The 25783-nt window shown below is 48.1% G+C and overlaps 1 protein-coding gene across 12 annotated transcripts; it reads left to right on the forward strand.

Moving 5' to 3' along the window:
- The first annotated feature begins 355 nt into the window (after positions 1 to 355).
- TTLL3 (tubulin tyrosine ligase like 3) lies at positions 356 to 24086 on the forward strand. 12 transcript variants are annotated; one of them, XM_043442591.1, is made up of 13 exons: positions 356 to 1199; positions 2243 to 2406; positions 3156 to 3247; positions 4377 to 4545; positions 4680 to 4777; positions 5842 to 5970; positions 6697 to 6811; positions 7655 to 7747; positions 8940 to 9135; positions 12359 to 12507; positions 16165 to 16408; positions 17424 to 17859; positions 22236 to 24086. In XM_043442591.1, the coding sequence occupies exons 3-13, from the start codon at positions 3200 to 3202 to the stop codon at positions 22788 to 22790; spliced, it is 2232 nt and encodes a 743-aa protein (XP_043298526.1). In that variant the 5' UTR covers positions 356 to 1199; positions 2243 to 2406; positions 3156 to 3199; the 3' UTR covers positions 22791 to 24086. The 12 variants fall into 12 exon arrangements, with proteins under 12 accessions (XP_043298526.1, XP_043298527.1, XP_043298524.1 ...); XM_043442592.1 differs by having other exon boundaries at positions 4380 to 4545; XM_043442588.1 differs by lacking the exons at positions 356 to 1199; positions 2243 to 2406 and adding an exon at positions 2420 to 3049 and having other exon boundaries at positions 22236 to 22408; positions 23360 to 24086.
- The last annotated feature ends 1697 nt before the right edge of the window (positions 24087 to 25783 follow it).

Raw genomic sequence — 25783 nt, forward strand, 5'->3', positions numbered from 1 at the left:
GCTTGGACCTGGGGGTCCCCACCACAGACAGCCTTGTGATTGGCCTCTGGACAGTAGCCTGCTGGAGGGCCCTAACCCGAGAGACCCATTGCAGTCCAGCTCCCCCATTTCTGAAACCGCTCTCTACCTGTATAGAGCTTTGACCCTTTTCACATAGTGAGCTCATTTGGGCTAGAATATAACATCAGAGAAATAATTCCATTTCACGGCTAAGGAACCTGAGGTATCATGAGATGCAGCAGCTTGCCGCAAATCTCCCAGCTAGTGAGCAAGAGGGTGGAATTCAGATGCAGGACATCTGCCTCTACCTATGCTATGATACTGATCACTAGCCACATGTGGCTATTTAAATTATTACAGTTAAAAATTTTAAAATTTATTGCCTCAATCCCACCAGTGCTCAACACTTAAATGCTACTAATGCCTACCACTTCACATGGTTTTAGATAGAATATTTCCATCATTGCAGAAAGTTCTGTTGGACAGGATGAAATTCTCTTAGCGACACCTTGAAGTGAAGTTAAAAAAAAAACACAACTTATGTTTGAGTCCTATTCTTATGAATTTGAGCAAGTTATTTATATTCTGTGCCTCAGTTTCTTAATCTATAAAGTGGAGATGTCAGACACTACCTGCCATTACAAGTAGTGAGTAAACAATGACTGATCTTTCCACCAGCCCAGTATCCAAGCTATTGGTAACTTCCATTATGCTGGTTGTTGGGAGTGACCTTATCCCTGTCTCAGAGAGACTTGGGGGCCAGTGGAAGTGTTGAGTATGTAAATAAAGAGGTGCATTGAAGTGTTTCATGTTCACTAATGGAAGTCAGTGGGAGCCCACAGTGGGGTGTCTTTATGGAAGAGGATGCCAAGAAAAGTTTGAGAAGGGTTGGGCTTTGCTGAGTTTTGAAAAGTTTCTTCTATATGGCCAAAAGGGGTCTCTTGAAACAGGACAAGGTAGTGTTTAAAGGAAGGAGGGGTTGGGGGTGGGGACAACTTGGACTGCTATCATCCCCTTTATGACATTACCTCTGTGACCTGCCCCTCCTGTCTTGCAGAATTAGGTGTGCCCTTCTGTGGAGCACATGGCCATAGCCTAGCTTTACAGTGATTGTTGCCCACGTGAAGGTGCGGTGAAGCTGGACATCCACTAGAGTATGGCAGCTGCTCACTCAACCCTCACAGGACAGCAATGCCTGGGTGAGCCAGCCAGAATTCTAATTTGTCACGGATCCATCTCCCAGGGTTCAGAGCTAAAACCAAATTTGCCGGCTGATCAGAACAGACTGGATGGTCTCCAGTCAGCCAGTCCTCTCCTGAAGGCATACCTTTTGTTCCCAAGAGAGAACTTTTGGGACTGCTCAGTCACCAGCCGCAGGGTTGAGAAAGTTAGGGTTGACTAGAGAGGTCTGTGGAGGACCCATCTTCACTTGTGTGAGCCAATCTACCAGTGACTGACAGATCTGGGTTCCTGGACTCTGCTTGAGAGGGCATTGCTAGAGTTTGCCTCTCACACTGTCCATTTGGTACCTGCCTGACTGATAGGCAGCCCTTATGAGTGATTATATGGACTTATGTTTAATAGTGTTTCTGTTTAAGAGTGGGGCTTTGGAGTCAGACCTGGGTTCCAGGGCTGCCTCTGCTATGCGATTTAAGACAAATTATTTAACATCTTGGAACCGTATTTATCTCACCTGTGACATTTGAGTGTGTAACAGTTTTCGTACTACCTCCAAAAAGGTTGCTTACAGTCTTGTCTTGAGGGCTGTTGCATAACTTGTTTTTTTGGTAGATTGAAACAATGATACTTATTTTCTGTTTCCAAGTGCTGTCTTTTTTTTGGTGGGGGGGCGGTCTGGGGGTTCTGCCCTTTTATTTTCCCCATAATACTGCCCTGGCTTTCAAATCTACCCCCAAGGACCTTACCCAAGCTCCATCTGCCAGGAGCTGCAGATTAGGTCAGCTTCCTTTTAGTTCCCCAGAGTAGTTCTTACCCTCTCTGGGCTGTTGCAGAGACTCCTCTCCCTGGAATGCTGTTCCTCCCTTGGCCAACTCCTCACCAATTTGCATTCAGTAGGTTTCAGTTTAAATGTCACCCCTTCAGAGAGGACATCATTGACCACTTTATCTGAAGTATAAAACACCTGTGTTATTCCTCTGTTGCTTGCTTTTTGTTTCTCTTCACTGGGCAGTAAGCGCCATGAAATCAGGGACCATCTGTAGCTTGTTCTTCTGATCCCCAGCACCTAGCCCACCACCTAGCACGTGGTCTTCGCTGAATACTGTGGAATAACTGAAGCCCCAGGAAGCGCTGGATAAGGAGTCAGGACCCTATTAGAAACTGGCAGGGCAGCCAGTGCTCTATGCTTCCAGCTTCAGTGCCCCATTCATGAAGGGTGTGGGGCAGGTAAGGCCCCGAGTTTGGCCCCGCTGGAAGTAGCCCCCGGAACCGCTACCTGAGGCCTGATTGTGCCAAGGGAATCGTTTCTAAGGCGACAAAAAACTGAGGGCGGGGCCTCAGAACGGAGGGTTGCGGGCCCCCGCAGGGCGCTCCCGCGAGACGCGACTGCGCGCAGAGGGGAGGCGGGCTCTGGGGCCCCGGGAATGCGCGCGCGCGCGCGGCGAGGGTCTTATGCAGGGGCCCACCGCGGCGCTGCTCCTGAGGGCAGGGGAGCTGGGGGCCGCAAAGCAGGACTCCACCGCCTGGTTTCGCCAGGAGAGGGGCCCCGTGTGCACCTGGCCACGGAAGCCGCAGCCGCTCGAGCTCCGCGCCACTTCCCCCGCCCCATGGCCCAGGGCACGCCACTCCGAGTTCCGGCTTCCAGAGGAGGCTCCGGCACACGGCCAAGACTGGGTCTGCAGTCCAGCCTCAGCGCGCCGCCTAGACTGCGCCCTCCAGCCCTCGGCCCACGACAGCCACGCCCAGGGCGCCGAGGATCCCCGCCCCGCTGGGCCCTCGGCTTCCCCGGCCCAGGAGCACGCCCCGCCCCAGGACGGTGAGGCCACTTGCGGCCGCCCTTCCTGGCCCAAGGCGAAGTCTTGGGGCGGACGTGAGAATCCAGGGAACCGGAGAAGAGCGGTAGAGGATAGGCAGCGGGATGAAGGGTGGAGAGAGAAGGGGTGCCTACTCCACGCCCACTCCGCATCTTTCTGCAGGTTCTCTCGTCCTTTGGCGAGGATTCTCCAAGGCGTCTCAACACATGGGCCGGCTCAGAAACGCCAAGATCCACGTGGAGAGAGCTGTCAAGGTCGGAGGGGGTTGGGGGAGGGGCTAGAAAAGGCCTGGAGGGTGGCTCACCCTGCCTCCTTGCACTATATTCTCCCCTGCTTAGAAAATAAAGAAGAAAAAACCTTGATCCCACGCCTGTCTTCAAATACTTCTCCAGTTTTCAACACGCTGTCCACAACCAAAATTCTAGGCAGAATTCAACTACTTTATCTGGGTTTCAGTCCTCAGCCCCCACCACGCTGGGTCCCTATCCTTCACCACTCTCATCAGGAACCTCTCTGGTTAAGGTCACTGGTAACCTCTAAGGAGCCAGATCCACCAGTCAGTCCCTTTTCTTTCCTGACCTTGGTTTGGCACCTGTGTCATTCTGCACCAGCACACCTTTCCTCTTGGCTGTCTGCACACTCCTGCTTTTCCTTTCTCCCTCCCAGGCAGCTACTTTTCAGTTGCCTCTGAAGACTTCCCAGGACATTCCTGTTTCCCTGGATCCCTCTCTACACTTGTCGCCTTGGCTGTGAGTTCAATCTGTCCTGCGCCCTTTTCATTCTCTCTCCAGCCCAGCCTGGCCTCCGTGGATCTAGTCCCCCACTTGATATCTCCATCGAGGGAACATCAAAGCATCTCAAACCCATGTCTTAGACCATACTCTTCATTTTCCTGCCCAGACCTGTTCTTCTCCCTGCTCTTTGGTCTTTTCCATCTCCCAGTTGCTCGGGCCAGGAAATGTGATCTTTCTGTTCCCTCAGTCACACATCTAATCCTAATAGCAAAACTAGTCTCTATTTCCGAAAGGAATTTCAACTCCCACCTTGTTCCCATCTCTGCTGGAGGCACCTAGAGAAACCACAACAGCCTTCTCACTAGTCTCCTTGCTTCCATCCTTGCCATCTGTTTTCCATAGGACAGCAAGCCACATTCAACAGCCTCCAACCATGTCACTCCCTCCCTTCACCTTATTGCTTCACGCTGCTCTTAATATAAAATCCAAGTTCATCCCATTTTTCTACTTGTTTACAGTCTGTTTCTCCTACTAGAATATATAAATTTCATGAAGGCAGAGACCATAGCTGTCTGACTCACCATTATCTCCCCTGTGACCAGCACTTAGGCTATACTTACTGAAAAAGTATTTTTCTGTCACCTTATAGCAGAAGAAGATCTTTATGATCCAAGGTCGCTACCCTGTGATCCGGTGCCTCTTGCGCCAAAGGGGCTGGGTGGAGAAGAAGATGGTCCATCACTTGGGTACCACTTTGCCACAGCCGCACAAGGATCTGGACAGCTCAGTAATGGGTGACAGTGACACGACTGAGGATGGTGAGATATCCCTCCCTTCCCACAGGCTGCTTGAGTCCCTTTTCTTTGGTCCCACTGTCCCAAGGTTGAGGCTTTGATGTGGGGCTGAGGGGCAGGGACCGGGGCCTTCCCACACCTGGGCTCTACATCTACAGAGGATGAAGATGAGGAGGAGGCATTCCGGCCACCACAGCTGTTTGACTTCGATGAGTTATTGGAATTTGATGACCTACATGGGACACATGCTCTGATGGTAAGGATCCAGCGGGCTGGATAGGGGTCTGCTTCTTTCAAGAGAAAGCACTAGAGTCCAGCTTGGTGACCCCAGACAAGCCGTTTTGTAAATCTCAGTTTCCCTATCTGTGGTAAAAATGATTGGTTCTCTAAAGCCTAGGTAGGCCAGTGGAGTGGTGAGTGACACAGATAAGGCTGGCCTGGGATCAGGGCTCTTTGCCAGGTTGTATCAGAAGCTGGCACAATCTCCACACCTGGTAATTTCCCCCTTCCAAATAAAACCCCATCTTCCTCCGTTGTTGGCAAGTGAAGGTTAGAAGGAAGGACTTAAAAAATTTTGAAAGAGGCTGATATGATGATGGGGAGGATATGTGTGTTGAGATCAAGACACTTGGCTTTGAATCTTCGTACCACCACTTTCTGAGTTGAACTATGCCAAACTGCCATTTTTGTATGTCAGGTGAGGTTGAGGACATTCCACATGGTCCAACATTGTGAACCTGGGACAAGTCCCTGAGCCTCAGTCCCCTCATCTGTGAAATGGGGATAATGGTAGCACCTACCACATAGGGTTATGGTGAGGATTAAATGAATCGACATGGAAAGCTTAAGCACAGGGCCTGACACATGGTGTTACTGGTTATCAGTAATCCTTCCTCCCAGAGTTCTAGGAAGGATGGGGAGAGGTGGCGCTCACGAGAAAACTTAGTCACATGCTCTGTGACCATCAGCTTAGAGTCACTGCCCTGCCACTGAGTAAGTCACTAATGGCCGAGACCCAGAACAAGGTGTGGCATTCAGTTGTGGAGTTTAGTCACAGCCTAGGGGCACCTGGTTGAAAGAGCTGCAAGCCAGCCTGCTCTGTTCACCAGTGTGTGCCCCAAAGGGAAGAGATGTCTTTTCTTTTTTTTTGTTTTTGAGATGTCCTTTCATAACTTACAAAAAGATGACATGTGAGCTAGAGGCCCCCTTGGGAGGATCCTCTCTCTCCATTCACCCACCTTGCTCAGCACGGCAGGGAGAAGCTTCCTCAGGCCTTGTGGTGCCCACATCAACCTTCCCTGTCTCCTCCCCTCTCCCCAGTCACGTATGGTTCGGAACGAGATCCCCTACTTCATCTGGACTACTCGTCGGGACATCCTGGACTGTCGCTTCCTCTCCAAGGATCAGATGATAAACCACTATGCTCGGGCAGGCTCCTTTACCACAAAGGTGAGCTCTTCAGAGCGCAGGCATGGCAGCTGCCAACCCCCCAGCTCTTGGGCTGGCAGTCCCTTTTTCTGCTCTCTTTGTCAGTAAGAGTTCTCAGGAGGTGGGGAGGTACGTGGTTCAGTTGGATTTGGACGCACCTGTGTTCAAATCCAACCTGTGCAGCATGTCTGGCACATATAGACACGGTGACTAAAATAGACTCCAGGAGCCAAATGGGGTCTAGAGTAAGAACAAACACCATAGCCAATGACTATGAGCAGGGGGACCCTTCTCTCCTAAGCAGAGACTGGTTGATGGTTGATGGTCTGGCTGATGGTTCTATTATATCTTGTCTTGGTTAAGTGACTTCACCTCTCTGAGCCTCAGGCTCCTCTTCTTTAAATGAGAATTCCAGTAAGACCTATTCTCTAGGGTTATGGCAAGAATGATAGGCTTTATAATTGGGACCTGCTGGTCTATTATTAGTGTGGACTGGGAAGGAGTTCTCAAAGAGGCAGGTATTTAAGGATGCGAAAAGGTGGCTAGAAGGATGCAGGGAATTCTGGGCAGAGGGAACCACATGGGCAGCATGTGGAGGTGGATATGAGCCTAGCAAGTGGGGCAGAGGCTCTGAGCCTGTCCACGCAGCATCCCCTTGAGCTCTCTGGGTGGGTGCCCAGTGTGGAGAGTCCCTTGGAGGCCCCCTGGGCAAGTCCCACCCCACCCCCTCAGCGGCTGACTCCATAGGTGGGTCTGTGTCTCAATCTCCGGAATTTGCCGTGGTTTGATGAGGCTGATGCCGACTCCTTCTTCCCGCGCTGCTACCGCCTGGGGGCTGAGGATGACAAAAAGGCCTTCATAGGTAAGGAGATACCATCCCCATGCCTGGCCCCTCAAGCCAAAGGAGGAGGGCTAAAGCCCTGGCTGGTGTTAGAGAGCAAAGGGCCTCTCTCATGCCGTCATCTACCCCAGCAGATTTCCTTCTCCATCCTCAACCCTCATCTTTCCCGTATGTGCCTCCCTTAATGAGCCCCCTACCTTGGTCACCCCAGACCTCCAGAAGAGCTGACATAGTTTATCTTATTTTCTAGAGCAGGTTCTAAAAGTTAGTCACTTAATTGAGTTTGGAATCCAGAATAAGTTTCAATCCCCTGTCAGATTCCGCTGACTAGATCGGGTTCCAAGTCTAGTTCCAAGAAAAGTTTCTAGACTTTGGGGCTCACAGACAGAGTAGGCTCCAACTCCAGCACACACTCTAAATTCAGGTCAGAATTTGGATCCACATTAGACGCTAGGTTTAAATTAGTCTCCAAATCCTATATAGCTAGGGGCCAAGGTCTGGTTCTCAGGCTAGAATAAGTATCAAAAGTGGATCAGGACATTGTAAGTCAACTATACGTCACATAAAAAAAATAAAAATTCACACACATGCACAATAGGAAAAAAAGGTGGATCAGGAACAGAGGAGGAGAAATCAGACAGGAGAATCACGCAAGATTCTGAAGGTGGAATATGAGCCAAGTCAGGTCAGATTCTGGGGCTCATTCCACAGTGGAAACAGAAGCCAGGTTCTAAGTGGGGTTCTAGAGTCAGAAACAGTAGTCAGGTTCCAGATCCAGAGTGGGGCAGGTCATGATCAGGTTCCGGAACCAGAACAGGCCCGGAGCCTAGGGGCTGAGGAGGGTATCCCCTGCCCCGGGAGCAGAGGACTTCTGGCTGACAGCTGCCCGCAACGTTCTCAAGCTGGTGGTAAAGTGCGAGTGGAAGTCAAACTCTGTCGAAGAAGAAGAGGCCCCAAGTAAGTACTGTGGTCACCTCTGCTCCCCTAACCATTTATCCTCCTACGCAGCACACCTCACCCATCTGTCATGGTATTTTTCTCATCCATCTGCCCATCCACCACCCCTTCCTACCCACTCTTCCGTACATCTCCCCTTCTTTCTGTCCACAGTCTGTTCATCCATCTGCTTCCCTACTTACCCACCCATCTCACATTCACCTACCCATCCACCCATCCATGCATTCATCCTTCCCCCCACTGTTGATCTGTTCATTCACCTCCTTCTGTCAACTCCACACTGCCTATCAATCCACTCCACTTTCCTGCCTATCTACATACTTATGCTTCCACAGACCCACCTCCCATCCATGTACTTCTTTTCCATCCTGCCATCCACCACTTAATCTATCCTCTGGCCCATCCACTCATCATTCTTCTGTCCCACCCACCCACTTAGCCACATGTCTTCCTATCTGTTTGTTAATTGACCCACTGCCTCGCTCGGTTCTCCGCTGGGCTTGGCATGTGGCAGAGTGCTCTAGAGAGGACAGACTTAAGAGGACATGGTCCGTCCCTGCCTGTGGGGAGCTCAGATCTGTGAGGAGAGGCAGCAGTAAAACCATGTAGTTTGATGTGGTCTGAGGACCGCTCGTGCCTTGTGACGGGGGACCCAGACAGTCTCTCCCTACTTGTCGGCTCAAGCAGCTGCTGGCCCTTTCCCTTTCTGGACTTAGCTCCCACCTTGCACTTCCTGTCCTGTAGCCCAGAGTTGCCAGAATTCCTCAGGGGTTTGGTGAAATGAGAGGCAGCTCGGCTGTGAGAAGGAAGCCCTGGCTCCTCCCGAGGGACACCTCCCTGGGGCTGTCTCCTGGTGTGTCAGGAGCGGGGCTCAAGGAGCCTCAGGTGTGTCAGAGCCCCCAAGCACAGAGAGGCTGCAGGTGTGTCTGCTGGGGCTCTAGGCGCTGAGATGTTTGGGGACATTGAGGGTGAGCCTCAAATGAATGACAGGTCCTGCACAGTGAGGGGCAAGGGCGAGCACTGGGACCCCAGATGAATTTAGAACAAAGCCCTGGGTGAGTGACAGGTTCCACAGCAGTAGGGGCTGCAGGTGTATTTCAGGTGAAGTCACGGGTAAGTGACAGGCCTTGGGGCAGTGGGAGCCGTGGAGTGTGAGATAGTGACAGCCCCCACCCCTACCCCATCTCTACAGGAGACAAGCAGCCGAGGAAACAGGAGAAAAAGCCAGCGTCGGTGTCCCCAGAGTTTGTGGATGAGGCTTTGTGTGCCTGCGAGGAGCACCTTAACAACCTGGCGCATATGGACATCGACAAGGACGTGGAGACCCCGCTCTACCTGAGCCCCGAGGGCTGGTCCCTCTTTCTCCAGCGCTACTACCAAGTGGTCCAGTGAGTGCCTCTGCAGCCCGGGCCATGGGGCGTGCTCTCAGGCAGCTTTCATGTTCATAGCTGATGGTCAGGGACAGAACCTCTCTGTCGAATGCCCACCGCCCCCAGCTCCTCCCCAAGTCTCCCTGTTTTCATTCACCCACTATTCTCCTTCAGAACCCTCAGGAGTTCTCACTGCCTTCATATCAGGGTCCTGACTACTCTTCCCCAGATCCCCGGTGTAGCATAGTGACTAAAATCATGGCCTGTGCTGTCAGACAGATCTGAGTTCAAGTTCTGCCTGTCCTATTTCCAAGTTCTGTGACCTTGGGAATCTCACTCACCTATCTGATCTTTGCTTTTCTCAAATGTAGAATAGGTTTAAAAATAATGTCTGCCTCAAAGGTAGGATTAGGGTAATTTTTATGATGTGCTCAGCACTGACTCATAGTATTCATTCACAAAGTAAGACTTGTTAAGTCATTTAGGTTTTATCCTAGAAACCAGCATTTCGCAAAGCCTATTATATAGAACACTAGTTCTACATGCTGAAATGGAGTTTATGAAAAAAGGGTTTTGTGGTCAGTCACATTTGGAAAACACTGAGTGGAACAAAGTTAAAATAGGTTTCCTTGACACAGGACTTTTCAGAAGATGGTGTAAACTCCCAAGAGGGACAGAGTATGCAGTGTATCCTGTACTTACGTGACCCCAGCCCCCTGCCCCAAGTATCCTTAGTGGTTGTATTCGCAGGACATTTTGGGGAAAGGTTCTTGAGCAGAGGAAAGGAGTATTGAGACGGGCCTGGGCCTGTTGTAGGGAGATGCTCTTCAGCACAGTATGTAGGAAAAACTGGCAGGAAGAGGGCCTGAAGGCATTTACTGAGCCCTTCCTATGTGCCAGGCATCGTGCCAGACCCAAGAAATGAAGCAAAATCCGTGCCCTCAGGAGCAGACAGCTCAAGCAGGGAGACTTGCAGCAAGTCAGGGGGCGGGCTAAAGGCCTCAGGTGGCGTGATGTTAGAATAGAAACGAACAGGCAGATTTAGTGATTGATAGGGGACACTGAAGAACTAGTAAATGAACTTTGAACGAATGACTTAGCCAGCAAACCCACATCATTGATGAATAACTCATTTGTATCTTTTTTTAAACACTAGAGAATGAAAACTAGGTGATCCCATACTTTCCCCTTAGCTGCCAGAAAACATAAAGCTGCCCTTCTGAAATTAAGAATCACTGGGGGACTTCCCTGGTGGTCCAGTGGCTAAGATTCCAAGCTCCTGATACAGGAGGAAACGGTTCAATCCCTGGTTAGGGAACTAGATTCCACATGCTGCCACTGAAAGAGCCTGCATGCCACAGTGAAAGCAACTAAAACCGAATACAGCCAAATAAATTAAAAATATTAAAAAAATAATGTCAGGACTGAGTTATAATAGTCGGTGGAAATAATGTCAGTCCTTTGCATTTCTGGATGTGGGGCAAGTCGAGGGCTGAAGGAACCTCTCAAAAGCAGGATTAGGAAATTTCCCTGGTCATGCAGTGGTTAAAACTCTGCTTCCAATGCATGGGGTGCAGGTTCAATCCTTGCTCGGGGAACTAAGATCCCACATGCTACATGAAGCAGTCAAAAAAAAAAAAAGTTAATTAAAAAAAAAAAATCAGGATTACATAAAATATTACCTCATGTAACATTGCACTGAATTGTTAGATCATTAGCATTAATTAAGTCAATATTTATTGCTGCTTCTCAGCTTTTAAAAACAAATCCACAGCTCACCAGCCAGGCTTCTTTTTTCCCCCTCCCCTGACCACCAGATCGACTTTCCACAGAACTGCTGGGTTTTTTACTAAATATAAAATCATACTGTCAGCCTGAATATGCTTTTTCAAATTGCATGTGTCCCTGCCACTGCCATGGACACTTTCCTGGGCCAGATCACAGATTTGCTCAGTAGATTCTTTATGCCACGGCCACAGAAACGTTTCCAGCAAACCTTGTGGAAAAAGAAGAGCCCAGGAATCATGTGTGAAAAAGAGGCCTTGCCGAGACCCCTCCATCTGATTGTCCCTGTTCCCAGCCCTGCCCAGCTGCCACTGCTGTGCCTGCCTTAGTAACGGAGATAAGTTCTCCGTGGCTGGAGACATCCAAGAGGCTCCAGCCTCTTTAATGTCCGAGAGATGTTAAAAGAGAGGTTACCATCTAGCGGAGGCTTCCTTCCTATTCACTCAAAAGAAAAGAAATGGGAGAGTTTGGCTGAGGCCACCATCTGGGATATTTTGTGACTTGGTTTAGTTTGAGGACATTTCGTGTCCTGTAGGGAACAGGTTCCTTTTTGTCCCCGAACTCTTACCCATACAGCCCAGTCGCTGCCAGAGACTTCCTTACTCAACCATTCATTCATTTAACAAACTTCTAGGGAGTACCTAATAAGTGCTGGGGTACTACTTGGGGATGGGAGAATAACAGAGAATAACAACTACAGAAATTATTCCTGGTCTCATAGAGTTTTCATTCCAGTGAGCAGAGACAGGTGGTGACCAAATAAGTGTAGGTGTCAGGTGGTAAGTGATGAGAAGAGAAATAAGTCTAGGAGATGTATGATACAGTTGTGCAAGAAAAGAATTAGATGAGGAAGGGGCCCGCCTACCCACCAGTGTTAGGTTAAAGATTAGGAGAGGAGTGAACTGCCAAAAACACTTGTGGATGAAAGATTCAGGCAGGCTAGAGTTTGCATCCTGGCTCAGCCTCTTAACTCAGTGTGTGGCCTTGGGCACATCCCTTAACCAACCCTGCAAGCTTCAGTTTATACTTCTCTAAGATCGGACCAATAACATCTCCTTGAAGATGGATTAGTGATAATGTATATAAAGCCCTTGGCACAATGCCTGGCATGTAGAGGTGCCTCATCATTTGATGCTGGTATGATTAAATTCTGCCAAAGAGCAGTTTTAATATAATAGAGAGAGAGGTGGCAGAAGGTGGAGTACTGGAGTGGGAGGGGGTACGGTAGGTAGAACGTACCATTCCAGCAGTCAGGGACAGTGCCCTGGGCAGGGTGGATCTGGGGCACAGCCTGAGGGCGGGGGTGGAGGATTGGGAGAGCCCTATCCAGGTCTCGAGGGGAAGTGTGTGACCAAAGCTGGTGGGACCATGGCCAGGGGGCTTGTGTCTCCCCTTGCCTTGTTCACCAGAATGCCCCCAGGCCCAGCCCTGCCCAAGTCCCATCATCTCCCCACAGCGAGGGGGCAGAACTCAGGTACCTCGACACTCAGGTCCAGCGCTGTGAGGACATCCTGCAGCAGCTGCGGGCTGTGGTGCCCCAGATGGACATGGAAGGAGATCGCAACATCTGGATCGTGAAGCCAGGAGCCAAGTCCCGTGGACGAGGTGGGGGTCTGCCCCTGCTTCCCCGTACCAGCACCCTACACCCTCCCCAACCAGAGGCTCGGGATGTTAATAGTACAGCCTCTGTTGGAGCCAAACTGCCTAGGTTCGAATCCCAGCTCTGCTACTGATACACATTGTGACCTTGAGGAAGTTATATCACCTCTTCGAACCTCAGTTCCCTCATCTGCGAGGGTTGATGATAATACCTCCTGTGAGGCCAGAATTAAATAAGGTAGTGCATGTACCACTCAGCACAGTGCCAGGCACAGGAGCCACCCCATGAATGCTGGCTGCTGTGATGACAGTAGGGCTTCCCTAGCAGCTCAGCAGTAAAGAGTCCGCCCGCCGATTCAGGAGATAATGGGTTCAATCCTTGGGTCGGAGAAATCTGCTGGAGAAGGAAATGGCAACCCACTCCAGTATTCTTGCCTGGGAAATCCCATGGACAGAGGAGCCTGGCGGGCTACAGTCCATGGCTTCGCAAGAGTTCAGACACGACTTAGCGACTAAACAGCATGATGATGATGCCAGCGCGTCCTCTCCTGCCCTGAGAGTTTAGGTTAACGCTTTAGGCAGGCCTGGTGGTACTCACTGCCGTTACTTGTTGTCTAAGGGCTCTCCGATTTGACTTAGGCATCCTTGTATGGTGTGGAACAGTGGTTTAAGGGTGTGGATGCTGAGAATCAGACTTCCTTAGTTCAAACCCAAGCTCTGCTCCCTAATATTTGAAAGAGCTGGGGTAGGTTAATTAACCTCTTCTGTGCCTCATTTTCATCCTTGGTAAAATGAAGCCAGTAATACCTACCCAAGAGGATTACATGAGTACAACATGGAAAGTGCTTTGATCCTATGCTTTTAGAGTAACTGCTATGTAAGTGCTGTTATTTTTAGCCACTATGTTGACTGCTCGGCATGAATGGAACTGAACAGGGCACCCAGCAGGCTGGGATGTTGCATTAGCCCAGCCTTTAAAAGATCGTTAAGGACTTCTGAGATATAAAAAAAACAGACTTTTGGCAGCAGATCACTTCACATACTGCCCTTGGGAGAATTTGTTCGTGTCCTAGTGAAGCTGTTGCAGCTTCACATGCTGTGGGACACTCTCTTGGGATGTTTCTCTAAAACTAGCATCACAGTCTTTTCTTCTTCTGTCTTGGAAATTGTTTTGTTGGTTTTTTCCAGGATTGAAAATACATATTTGTTATTTTTTTTAAAAAAAGATAAGACAGTACAGAGAAGTGGAAGAAACCAAGGGTGCCTTTGATTTCACTGAGATAACTACTGTTTACCTTGTGGTGTGTTTCTGTACTTGGGTCTATGCATGTTGGGTGTATGTGTGTTTTATTCTACATAAGAGCATACTACTCTGTAGCTTCCTTTTTTCATTATTTATCTTTCCATATCACTGAGTATCACTTGTTTTCACCTTTATTATTTCTTAATAGATCTTAGAGGTCATTCCATTTCAGTACATCTAGATCTGCTTCCCCCTCACCCCCATTTTTAGTTTATTGTTATAGTCACTTTCAAACATATACAAAAGCATAGAGAACAATACAGTGAATTCCAGTGTATTTCAATGTTTTCTCTCCATTTTTAGTAAAACTTAATTGAAATATGTATACAGTCCATTGACAAGGGTACACATTGTGAATATACAATTCAATGAATTGTCACATAGAGAACACACTCGTGGAAACAGCACCCAGATTATGAAATAAAACATTACCTTTACCCTAGAGGGCCCCGTGCTACCTCCTGGTCTCTGCCTCCCTGCAGTGGAAGCCCTTATTCTGACTTACAATACCAAGGATTAGTGTTGCCTGTTTTTGAATTTTGTATAAAAGTACAGTATATACTTTCCTACCTCATTCTGTCTTACAGCTGCACAGTCTAATCTTATTTATATGTACTCTCATGGTTTTACTTAATCCTTTTCTGTTGGATATTTAGATAGCCATCAGTTTTTTCCCTATTTATTTGATTATTGATTGGTTAATTGCTGTTAGCAACACTGATGAATATCTTGTGCAGACATCTTTCCATTTATAGTAGCTTTTCCACTTATTTCTTTAGGATAAATTCCTAAAAATGAAATTGCTGGGTCAGAGGTCATGAACAGTCTCAATCTGTGGCTACACAAGTCATCATGATATTGGAAATCTTAGTAATCACTCTGGGCTTTAGAGAAAGAATCTGGCCTGGGAACCAAGAACAAGTTGTTCTGTGCCATTGGCAGGCAGTCAGACTGTTTGGAGGACCAAGCAGTGAAGAAATAAGATTGATTTGTGAGTGTATGTGTTTGTTTGCAGTGTGATTCTTACTGTAGACCCTTGAACAACATGAATGAACTGCATGGGTCCACATATATGCAGATTCTTTCACTTTGTACCTACTTTAGTAGTACATGGGAGAAGGCAATGACACCTCACTCCAGTACTCTTGCCTGGAAAATCCCATGGACAGAGGAGCCTGGCAGGCTGCAGTTCATGGGGTTGCTAGAGTCGTACACGACTGAGTGACTTCACTTTCACTTTTCACTTTCATGCACTGGGGAAGGAAATGGCAACCCACTCCACTGTTCTTGCCTGGAGAATCCCAGGGACGGGAGAGCCTGGTGGGCTGCCGTCTATGGGGTCGCAGAGTCAGACACGACTGAAGCGACTTAGCAGCAGCAGCAGCAGCAGTACTACATGATCTATGGTTGAATCTATGGATGCAGAAGCATGGATATAGAGGACTACTGTAAAGTTATACAATAATTTTCAACTGTTTAGAGGGTTGGCACGCCTAATCCCTGTGTTGTTCAATGGTCAGCTGTATTTATCAGCATTAAAACGCCTTATTAGCATAAGATGCTTAACTTCACTTGTTACAAAACAAATAAAATAAGATACCATTCTACCTAGGAGAATGGCAAAAATAAATCATCAACAGTGTTGGTAGTATGTGGGCAAACATACAGTCTCATACACTCTTACTTGAAGTGCAAATTGATAGAACATCTTTGTTCTGTAAAGTGAAAAAATGCACATACGCTTTGAGCCAGCAAATCTATAACTAGAGATATTTTTTATAGGTAATTAATAATTATGATGAGTTAACATTTACTGAATGCTCACCAAGTGCCAGGCACTGTTCCAGTCCCTTAGGATGTTTAAATGCATAGAATGCTGTGCAACTGAGGCAGACACAGACTCTCCCATAACTTGTGTGTCCATCCATAGCACCTGGAAGCAGCACCTGGCTTCTTTGGAGCAGGAAATGTGTGTGTGTTTTTTTTTAAATTGTGTACCCTTTTGTACTGTCTACTTTTTGCCTGTGCTCTTTTATATTCTGTTAGTTATTATGAAAAACTAAGCAAAGTCATACATGTATATGGTTTTAAAAAGGCCCAATACTGTTTAAATTTTTATATGTGTATATATATATATATATATATATATTCCTTTCCATAATCAAAATTGGTTAATTTAAAAAAAAAATCCTTGGCAGATTCTCAGCTTTCCCAAAGGGAACATGGAGAAAGGCAGGCTTACCCACTCAGGCCTATCAATCCTTAGGGGATGTGCGCTTAGGAGGAACTGTTCATAGTCCCCTAGCCCATCTCCCAGCCAAAGCCTGGCTTGATCCCTAACCAGCCCTGTTTCCCTCTAGGTATCATGTGCATGGACCACCTGGAGGAAATGCTGAAGCTGGTGGACTGCAACCCCATGATGATGAAGGACGGCAAGTGGGTGGTGCAGAAGTATATCGAGCGGCCCTTGCTCATCTTTGGCACCAAATTTGATCTGAGACAGTGGTTCCTGGTGACCGACTGGAACCCACTTACCGTGTGGTTCTACCGTGACAGCTACATCCGCTTCTCCACACAGCCCTTCTCCCTGAAGAACCTGGACAAGTGAGCCCCCCACCCTCAGTCCCCTCAGTCCCAGGAGCTCCTAATCTAGTCGGGGAGCTGGCAAGGAACAGTACTTCCAGTGCAGTGCTGGGCTCCAAACACAGCCTTTGCAGGCAGGCAGGTCCGTCATCCATCCACCCATCCTTCCACCCAGCAGATGCCTACGGCACGTGTACCCTGTGCCATTCACTGTTCTAGGCACTTGGGACACAGTAGTGAATGAAATGAACCCAGCCCTCAAGAGTTCACATTCCAGCAGGGAGAAACAGACAAGCTGTGAACATAATCAATAAAATCATCAGTGGGTTAGAAGGTGATACGTGTTATGGAGAAAAGATATAGAGCAGGGTCAAGGGGGCTCAGGAGAAATAGAGAGGCAGCATTCACTTGGGGTGGAGAGGAAGCCTGTTGAGCCCTGGATTCAAGTTCCTTCTTTGCAGCTTCCAAGCTCTATGACTTGGGTCAAGTGAAACCCTGTTTAAGCTTCAGTCACCACCATCTGTAGAATGGAGCCAGTAACATGGAGCTCATAGCTGTCAGTTAACTGCGTGCTTGCATGTGACGAATGCTAAGCACTTCATGTATATGACCTCAGACGTTCATGAAAACCTGGCCAAGTGGGTACTGTTACTACCTCCATCTTTTACATGCTGAGAGGAGCACGCAGCTTAAATGAGTTATATAAGATTTTACCAGTCAGTGATGAAGACAGGACTTGAGCACCTGTCTTGGTGGTTACGGGCCCCGTACTCTGAGCTACCTTCTTCCAGGCACTGGGAGAGTTAACTGTGACCCTGTCACAAAGCACTTCACCCTGTGGGCCCGTACCTAGGACCCTCAGAGAGGCCCTGAGCACAGACTGGTAGCGGCCCTAGAAGACGGCAGTGAGGATTTTGTCAGCTCACGCTGCACAGTGCAGTGTGCGCGGGGCTGGTTCTGGGGCTTGCCTGCCCCCCAGCGTCTGGGCGGGTGGGGCACGGGGAGCCGGCCCTCAGCTTCCCGCTCTCTGTCCTAGCTCTGTGCACTTGTGCAACAACTCCATCCAGAAGCACCTGGAGAATTCATGCCACCGGCACCCGCTGCTGCCCACAGACAACATGTGGTCAAGCCAGAAATTCCAGGCCCACCTGCAGGAGACGGGGGCCCCGAACGCCTGGTCCACGGTCATGGTGCCCGGCATGAAGGCCGCCGTGATCCACGCCCTGCAGACCTCCCAGGACACCGTGCAGTGTCGGAAGGCCAGCTTCGAGCTCTATGGTGCTGACTTTGTGTTCGGTGAGGACTTCCAGCCCTGGCTGATCGAGATCAATGCCAGCCCCACCATGGCACCCTCCACGGCTGTCACTGCCAGGCTCTGCGCCGGTGTGCAGGCCGACACCCTGCGTGTGGTCATCGACCGGCGACTGGACCGCAACTGTGACACAGGGGCCTTCGAGCTCATCTACAAGCAGGTGAGGTGGCCAGGCCCAGGCGGGACCCAGGGAGGCCTCCCCATAGTAAAGCTCAGGGCTCTGCAGTCACACAAACCCGGTTTGGGTCCTGGTCTTGCCACAGTGAGTGGGTACAGACACTCCACCCTCTTGAGCCTCCATTTCCCTGTCTGTAAGATGGTCATGCTGTTACCATCTTTCTCCTGGGGTTTGGTGGATGAAATGAGTTAGTGTGTTGGATAATATTTCTAGAGGCTGGTAGCATACTCTTAGAAGCATAGACTCTGAAACCGTCCTGGGTTCAAATCCCTGCTCAAATAAATAACTCCTGTTCCATGAGGTTCCAGTAAAACAGCAGCCCTCAAAATTATAGAAGCCCTGCTGTTAACCAGAAGGCCGTGCAGCTCTGTCTTTTCACTCAAAATGTGTTCAAGACTGAATCTTGAGACCTATAGGTATTCTCTTGGGATGCTTAGAAGATGTGTAGCTGCTTTAAAGGGCCTAATAGGCATGGCTTGGATTTCTCTGAAGTTTTCTGTTTGTTTTTGTCTTTTTAGATATCACTGACATACAACATTGTTAGTTTCAGATGTACAACATAACAGTATTTGTATATATTGTGAAAAGATCACCACCATAGGTCTAGTTAACATATATCATCAAACAGTTACAAAAATTTTTTTTCTTGCACGAGAACTTTTAAGATCTACTTTCTCAGCAACTTTCAAATATACAACATTATTAACTATAGTCATGATTCTAAACATGACTTATATATTTGTAACTGAAAGTTTGTAATTTTTTATTCCCTTCACCCATTTTGCCCACCCATCTGTTCACTGTATCAGAGCTGTCTGTTCTCTGTATCAGTGAGTTCAGTTTGTTTTTGATTTTAGATTCTGCATATAACTGAGATCATACGGTATTTGTCTTTCTCTGACTTATTTAACTTAGCATAATGCACCCATGGTCTGTCCACGTTGTTGCAAATGTCAAGATTTCATGATTTTTATTTACTTTTTTGGCTGCACCACATGGGATCTTAGTTTCCCAATCAGGGACCAAACCGATGCCCTTGCAGTTCCCCAACCAGGGGCCAAATCTGTGCTCCTTGCAGTGGAAGCGTGAAGTCTTAATCACTGGACTGCCTGGGAAGTCCTGAGATTTTCTTCTTTTTAATGACTGAGTAATGTTCCATCATATAGTTATATATACACATTTTCTCTGTTCATCTGTCAGTGGATGCTTAGGTCACTTCCATGTGTTGGTTATTATAAATAGAGCTGCCGTGAATATGGGCTTACAGATATCTTTTCAAATGGTTTTTCATTTTCTTTGGGTAAATACCCAGAAGTGGAATTGCTGGATCATATGGTAGCTCTGTCATTAACTCCTTGAGGAACATCCATAGTGTTTTCCATAGTGGGCACACCAAGTTACCTTCCCACCAACCTGCACAAAAGTTCCCTTTTCTTTACATCCTTGCCAACCCTTGTAATTTTTTGTCTTTTGGATGATAGCCATTCTGACAGGTGTGAGGTGATATCTCTTGTGGTCTTGATTTGCATTCCCCTGATGATTAGTGATGTTGAGTACCTTTTCATGCACCTGTTTCATGTATCTGTATGTCATCTTTTGAAAAATGTCTACTCAGATCCTCTGCCCATTTTTTAGTCAGATTGTCTTTATATATTTTGGGGACTTCCCTGGCAATCCAGTGGTTAAGACTTCACACTTCACTGCAGGGTGTGTGGGTTTGATCCCTAATTGGGAAAACTAAGATCCTGCATGCTTCATGGCATGGGGGGAAAAAAAAGATTGTCTTTATATCTTTATATGTTATTAACCTCTTACAAGTGATTTGCATTTTCTCCCATTTGGTAGGTTGTCTTTTGGTTTTTGTTGATTTCCTTCGCTGTTCAGAAGATTTTTAGTTTCTTTATTTTTGCTTTTGTTGCCAAATCCAAAAAATCATTGCCAAGACTGAGTTAAGGAACTTCCTGGCTGTTTTCTTCTAGGAGTTTTATGGTTTAAGGTCTTATGTTCAAGTCTTCACTCCATTTGAGCTGATTTTTCTGTATGGTATAAGATATAGTGATTCGGTTCTTTCTTTTGCATGTGGCTGTCCAGTTTTCCCAACACCATTTATTAAGTGACTGTATATTCATGCCTCCTTTGTCATGACTTAATTGACCACAAATGTGTGGATTAATTTCAGGGGTTTTAATTTTGTTCCGTTGATCTGTGTGTCTGTTTTTATGCCAATATCATACTGTTTGATCACTATAACTGTGTAATACATTGATTTGGCCAAAAAGTTCATTTGAGTTTCCATATGTGCTTGCGGGGGGCGGGGCGGGGGGGAACTGAATGAACTTTTTGGCCAACTCAATAGTTTGAAATCGGGAAGTGTGATGCCCCCAGCTTTGTTCTTTCTCAAGATTTCTTCAGCTATTCGGAAGTCTTGAGTGATTCCATACATCTTTGGCGATTGATTTTTCTATTTTTGTGAAAAATGTCATTGGAATTTTGATAGGAATTGCATTGAATCTATAGATTCCTTTGGGTGTTATTTATTTGTGTCATCTTCAGTTTCTTTCATCAGTAGTGTACAGGTCTTTCACCTCCTTGGTTAAATTTATTCCTGGTATTTTATTTTCTTTGATGTTCTTTAATCTCTTTAAGTTAGAACAGCCCCACTGCTTTTTTCTCCACCCATATTTGGATCTTTTGAAGGCACAGACTGGTTGTTTTATGGAACTGTCTCACATTCTGGATTTACCTGATTGTTTCCTCATGGTGGTGTTTAACTTCTGTTATCTGAATGTCCTATAAACTAGAAGTTAGGTCACACAGCTTGATGAGGTTCAGATTACACATTTTGTCAAGAGCACTTGAGAGGTGATACTGGGTGCCTCCTACAGCATCACAAGGCACCCATTGTCAGACTGTCTCGTGATTGGTGATGCTAAGTCTGACCATGCGGTTAAGGTCATGCTATGAGATCTCTGCATGGTAAGTTGCATCCTTCGCTTTGCAGTGATCATTTGCTTTGTAAGATGATTCTTTGGCAGTGTGCAGATGACACATTTTCCTGTCATCCTTTTCACCTACTTGTTTTGATTCTTGCCTATTCTGTTAGAGTCACAGAATGGTACATTGCTATTTCTATCATTCTTTCTGCATTTATGAGCTGAGATTCTTCCATAAAGGTGAGCTTTTCTGTATCAGCTGGGCTTCCCATGAGCTCTGATATCTGTTATTTTTTTTTATTGAAGTATAGCTGATCTACAGTGTTTTATTAATTTTTCTATACAGCAGAGTGATTCAGTTATACATATACATACATTCTTTTTCATATTCTTTTCCTTTATGATTGATCCAAGGATACTGAATATAGTTCCCTGTGCTATACAGTAGGACATTAATATCTGTAAATTTTTAAAATACTTATTTATTTATTAGGCTGCATCATGTCTTAGTTGTGGCATGTGGGATCTTCATTATTTTCATTATGTTTTGCGGATCTTTTGCTGCAGGGCACAGATTCCTAGCTGTGGCGTGCAGCCTCAGTGGTTGCGGTCCAGGGGCTTCGTTGTTCCATGGCAGGCGGAATCTTAATTCCTTGACCAGGGATTGGACCCGCGTCCCCTGAATTGCAAAGCAGATTCTTAACCACTAGACCACCAGGGACATCTCCTGATATCTGTATTTTTAACAAGCTCCAAATGACACTGATGTTTAGATAGGTTCTAATGAGGATCTGTTGATGACATGGAAAACCCCTCAGCCTAGCTCTAGGTTAACAGGAGTGTTCCTAGCAAGATACAGGGGCTCTTCTGTGTCCAGTGCAGGAAGTACAGCTCGGCTTAATAGGAACCGAACATGGTCCATTCTCTCTGCCTCCCTCTGTATATTTGCAACTTCATTCTCTCCACAGAATGCTTTCTTTAAGGTTCTGCTTCCCTTGGTTCAGACGAGAATTTAGGCAGGCTCCAGGCCTCTTATCTGTCTGGGTGTTGTAATTCACATGCTCTCAGCAAAGAATCTGGCTCATCTCAGGAAGCTGTCCATTGACAGCAGCCGGTGGAGGAGAACACACACATTCCCAGCCTGGGAGTTGAGGAGGGCAGCGGGGTGGAGGGGTGGAGGTGGGGGCCTGGCTAAGACCACCCCCAACTCCGCTGGTTTATTCATCTCAGGGGCTCTGTAACCCTCCAAGTACTGATTCAGACCCCTTAGAGGACAGAGACGGGCTTTGCATTTCTCAGCCCAGAAATGTCTCCTGACCAGGTGCCCCAGAAGTTAATTCCATCTACCCCTGCCCTAAGTCTTTCTAGACCTAGGATTCTAGCACCACGGTCTGAGCAGGCCTTGTCTCCCCTTCTTCCCCACAGCCTGCCGTGGAGGTGCCCCAGTATGTGGGTATCCGGCTTCTAGTAGAGGGCTCCACCATCAAGAAGCCCCTGGCGATGTGTCACCGGCGGATGGCGGTCCGCCCAGCCCTCCCTCACCTGCTGGCCCCGAGAGGCCCTGGGGAAAGCAAGGACTCAGGAAGCCCCGCCCACAGGTCAGCTTCTAGGAAAGTTGCTGGGGCCAGAAGCCTGGGGCACACTGAGAAGCCAGATCCCACTGCCACCACCTCAGCCCCTGGAAAGGGGAAGAAAGGCAAGGCGAGAAGTGCCACAGCCCAGGGCCGCCCCAGTCTCCGGAAGTGGGACACCCCCAGCACGAGGATGGGCTGCCTTTTTACCATGACCTTAGCTAGCAGGGACAGGCATCCCCACTCTTTGAACAGATCGCCATTGAGTCTGAAGAACCCGCAGGCCCTGAGTAAGACCCTTCCCCCCAAACACCCCAGGGCCTCAAGACAACATTTCCCTGTTCTCCAAGCCCCTCCTGACCACCTGGGTTTGCCCCCACCCACAGCCCCACCAGAGAGTCACCGGTAGTAAGTAAAAGCCACTGCTTACAAAGTATTTTTAAAAACTGCACGACTGAATGACTGTGATCCACCGCCCACAAAGTAGTCACGTGGCGAGGCAGCTGTACTCATTTTGAAGATGCCAGGCCCAGTCCCAGGTTGATCTCACTCCAGAGCCTCAACTTTTCCTGCTGCAGTATTCTGTCTCTGCTGCCGTGCAAAGTTGCCTCTGGGGGAAAGGAACTAATATCTGTACAGCACAAAACAGTTTAAACTGTGTCACTACCGGACCAGCTCCTTTAGTTCTCACAGCCTAGCGAGGGAGGTGCTATGATCCCCATTTTCCAGCCGGGGTATCAGGAAGTGTAAGGAAGTTGCCCGAGGTTGCACAGCTCAGAAGGGGCAGAGCTGGGATGCAGACCCAGGTCTGTTGGACTTCATGGCCTGTGTCCTTCCCATGGCCTCTGGAGAAGGAACGGGGTGGGCTCCATCTGCACTCATCTCCCCCTGCCTCCCCGCCCTCCACGCACACCTCGAGGGGCAGCTGGTCAGCCTCAGCCCCTCCCCAGCCCCTCACGGCCCCTCTTGCTCCCACAGCCCCTTACCACTTCACAAGCCTCCACAGCAAGGCCCAGCTGCCTTCTCCCCATGTGCCCTGGCCCCAGGGGCAGGTCCTCAGACTACAGCACAGCAAGCTGGCGGGCACTAAGGCCCTGTCAACCACAGACAAGGCCTTGATGACTCTACCAACCGCCAAGGTTTTGATTTCCCTCCAACCTAACCCTGAGCTCAAGCTGGCACCCAACGCCCCGAAACCAAAAAAGGTGGGCCTCAAACCGTGACCAGTATCCCGCTGGGCAGTGCTGGCTACCCGGGTCAGGGCTGGAGGGCACAGGCAGAGGGTAGCCCCCAGGCTGGCCTGTGCCCCAAGGGAAGGGCTTGCATCCCTCAGGACCCCCTTCCCAAACAGATTCCTGATCATCTCTCCTCCTTCTCCCCTCCTTTCACACGGAGGCTCTTGCTCCCCAGCGCCTTCATGGTCCCCACTTTGGAAGTAATGTGTGGTCTCAACCCTTTGAAGACGGAACTCTTCCTAGCATCTATAGGAAGAGCAAGACCAAAGGCAAATGCAAGGCCAGACTCTGTGACAGACCAAAGGCCGAGACACACCTCGTGACGACACGGAGCCTTCCAGGACCCCTGGCCCTTATCACAGAGCGGGGTTTGGAGGGCATAAAGGACACGTGGCCACAGAAGCACTTGCTTCCATCATCACCGCCCTTACCCTGGATGCAGCGCCAAATAAAAAAGAGCAAATGAAGTCTTCAAGGCTTGGCTCCTTTTCTATTGGAGGGTGAAGAGAGGGTATAGTGTGACCCTGTACTCCAAGGCCCAGGAAAAGAGCCAGAGGCTGTCAGCATCTCCCCCCCCAAGCACAGCCCCGCACTCCCACCCAGCGACAACAGGAGACTCAGCCGAGAAGAGTGGACCTTGCCAAACCCCAGCCCCTCTCCTGAGGGAGCGGGCCCATCCCTTCCTCTGCAAGGGGCCAAGGTCACCTCAAAAGGAAATACCCAACAAGCCCCTCTCATCTGAAAAAAGCTCAACATTCTTTAGTTATAATGGGTTGAATGTTGGTATGTCTTCCTATAACCTGTGTGGATATGTCTATTTGGAAAAAAAGGTCTTTGCAGATGTAAGTTAAAGTACAGATTTTGAGAAGAGATCATCCAGATGGGGCCTCAATCCAATAACAAGTGTCCTTACAAGAGACTGAAGAGAAGACAATAGAGGAGGAGGCTGTGTGGAGAGAGGCAGAGGTTGGTGTGATGCGGCCACAAGTCAGAGGGTGCTTGAGCCACCAGAAGCTGGACGAGGTAAGGAAAGATTCTCCCGTAGAGCCTTTGGGTAGAGGACAGCCCTGTCAACACCTTGATTTTGGACTTCCGGCCTCTAAAACTGGGGGAGAGAATCTATTTTGTGCTATTTTAAACCATTCAGGTTATGGTAAATTTTTTTTTTCTTTCCTGTTTTTTGGCCGTGCTGTGTGGCACACGGGATCTTAGTTCCCCGACCAGGAATTGAACCCATGCCCCCTGCCGTGGAAGTGCAGTATCTTAACCATTGGACCTCCAGGGAAGTCCCCAGGTTGTGGTAATTCATTGCAGCGGCCCTAGGAAACTCACACACTAGTCAAATCAAGATAAATACACTCTGATGCAGAAATTATTGCACGGCTGAATGAGAAAACGCAGACAGGCAGACCCACAGCAGCACTGTGGTCACAGCGACGACCTAAGTGTCCATTAACGTTGGTGGATAGACTGCAAGCCCCAGCATTCCAACTCCATGCCACACAATGGATGCATTTCCCAGGGTGGAGCGAGAACAAGTCACAAAAGGATATATACAACACAGTTCCATTCCACAGGAGTTTGAGAAACAAGCAAAACAAAATACATTTTTTAGGGATGCATGTATATGTGGTAACACTTTAAAAAAACAGACAAGGAAAGAATTCTCTCAAGTCAGGGGGAGTGGTTTCCAACTGTGACTATACAATAGTGCCCATTCTGGAGCTTTTAAAAAAAAACGATATCTCCATCCCAGACTGGTAAAAGTATCTTAGGGGTGTAGTCAGGGGAGGCATGGGGATTTTTTTTTTTTAAGCTTTCCGAGGGGGCAGGGTAGAAGGTTCTAATACAGGGCCAGGGTTGAGAACGGCTGTGTTCCAAAATAGGAGAAAGATACCTCTGTTTTGTGCCAAGTGGTTATGTGAGTGTCACCTGCCAGTTATTCTTTAAATCACAGAGATGTTTTACGCACTCTTATGTTTGATATGTTACATGGTTTTTTAAAGTAAAAGATCTAACATCTAAATGAGTAGTCAAATTCATGGAGACAGAGAACAGTGGCTACTGGGGCTGAGATGGGTAGGGGATGGGCAGCTGGTGTTTAATGAAAACAGAGTTTCCGTTTGGGTGGACGAGAAAGTTCTGCAGTTAGATGCAGAAGATGGTT

This window comes from Cervus canadensis, chromosome 22, assembly GCF_019320065.1.
Source record: "Cervus canadensis isolate Bull #8, Minnesota chromosome 22, ASM1932006v1, whole genome shotgun sequence".
NCBI lineage: Eukaryota > Metazoa > Chordata > Mammalia > Artiodactyla > Cervidae > Cervus > Cervus canadensis.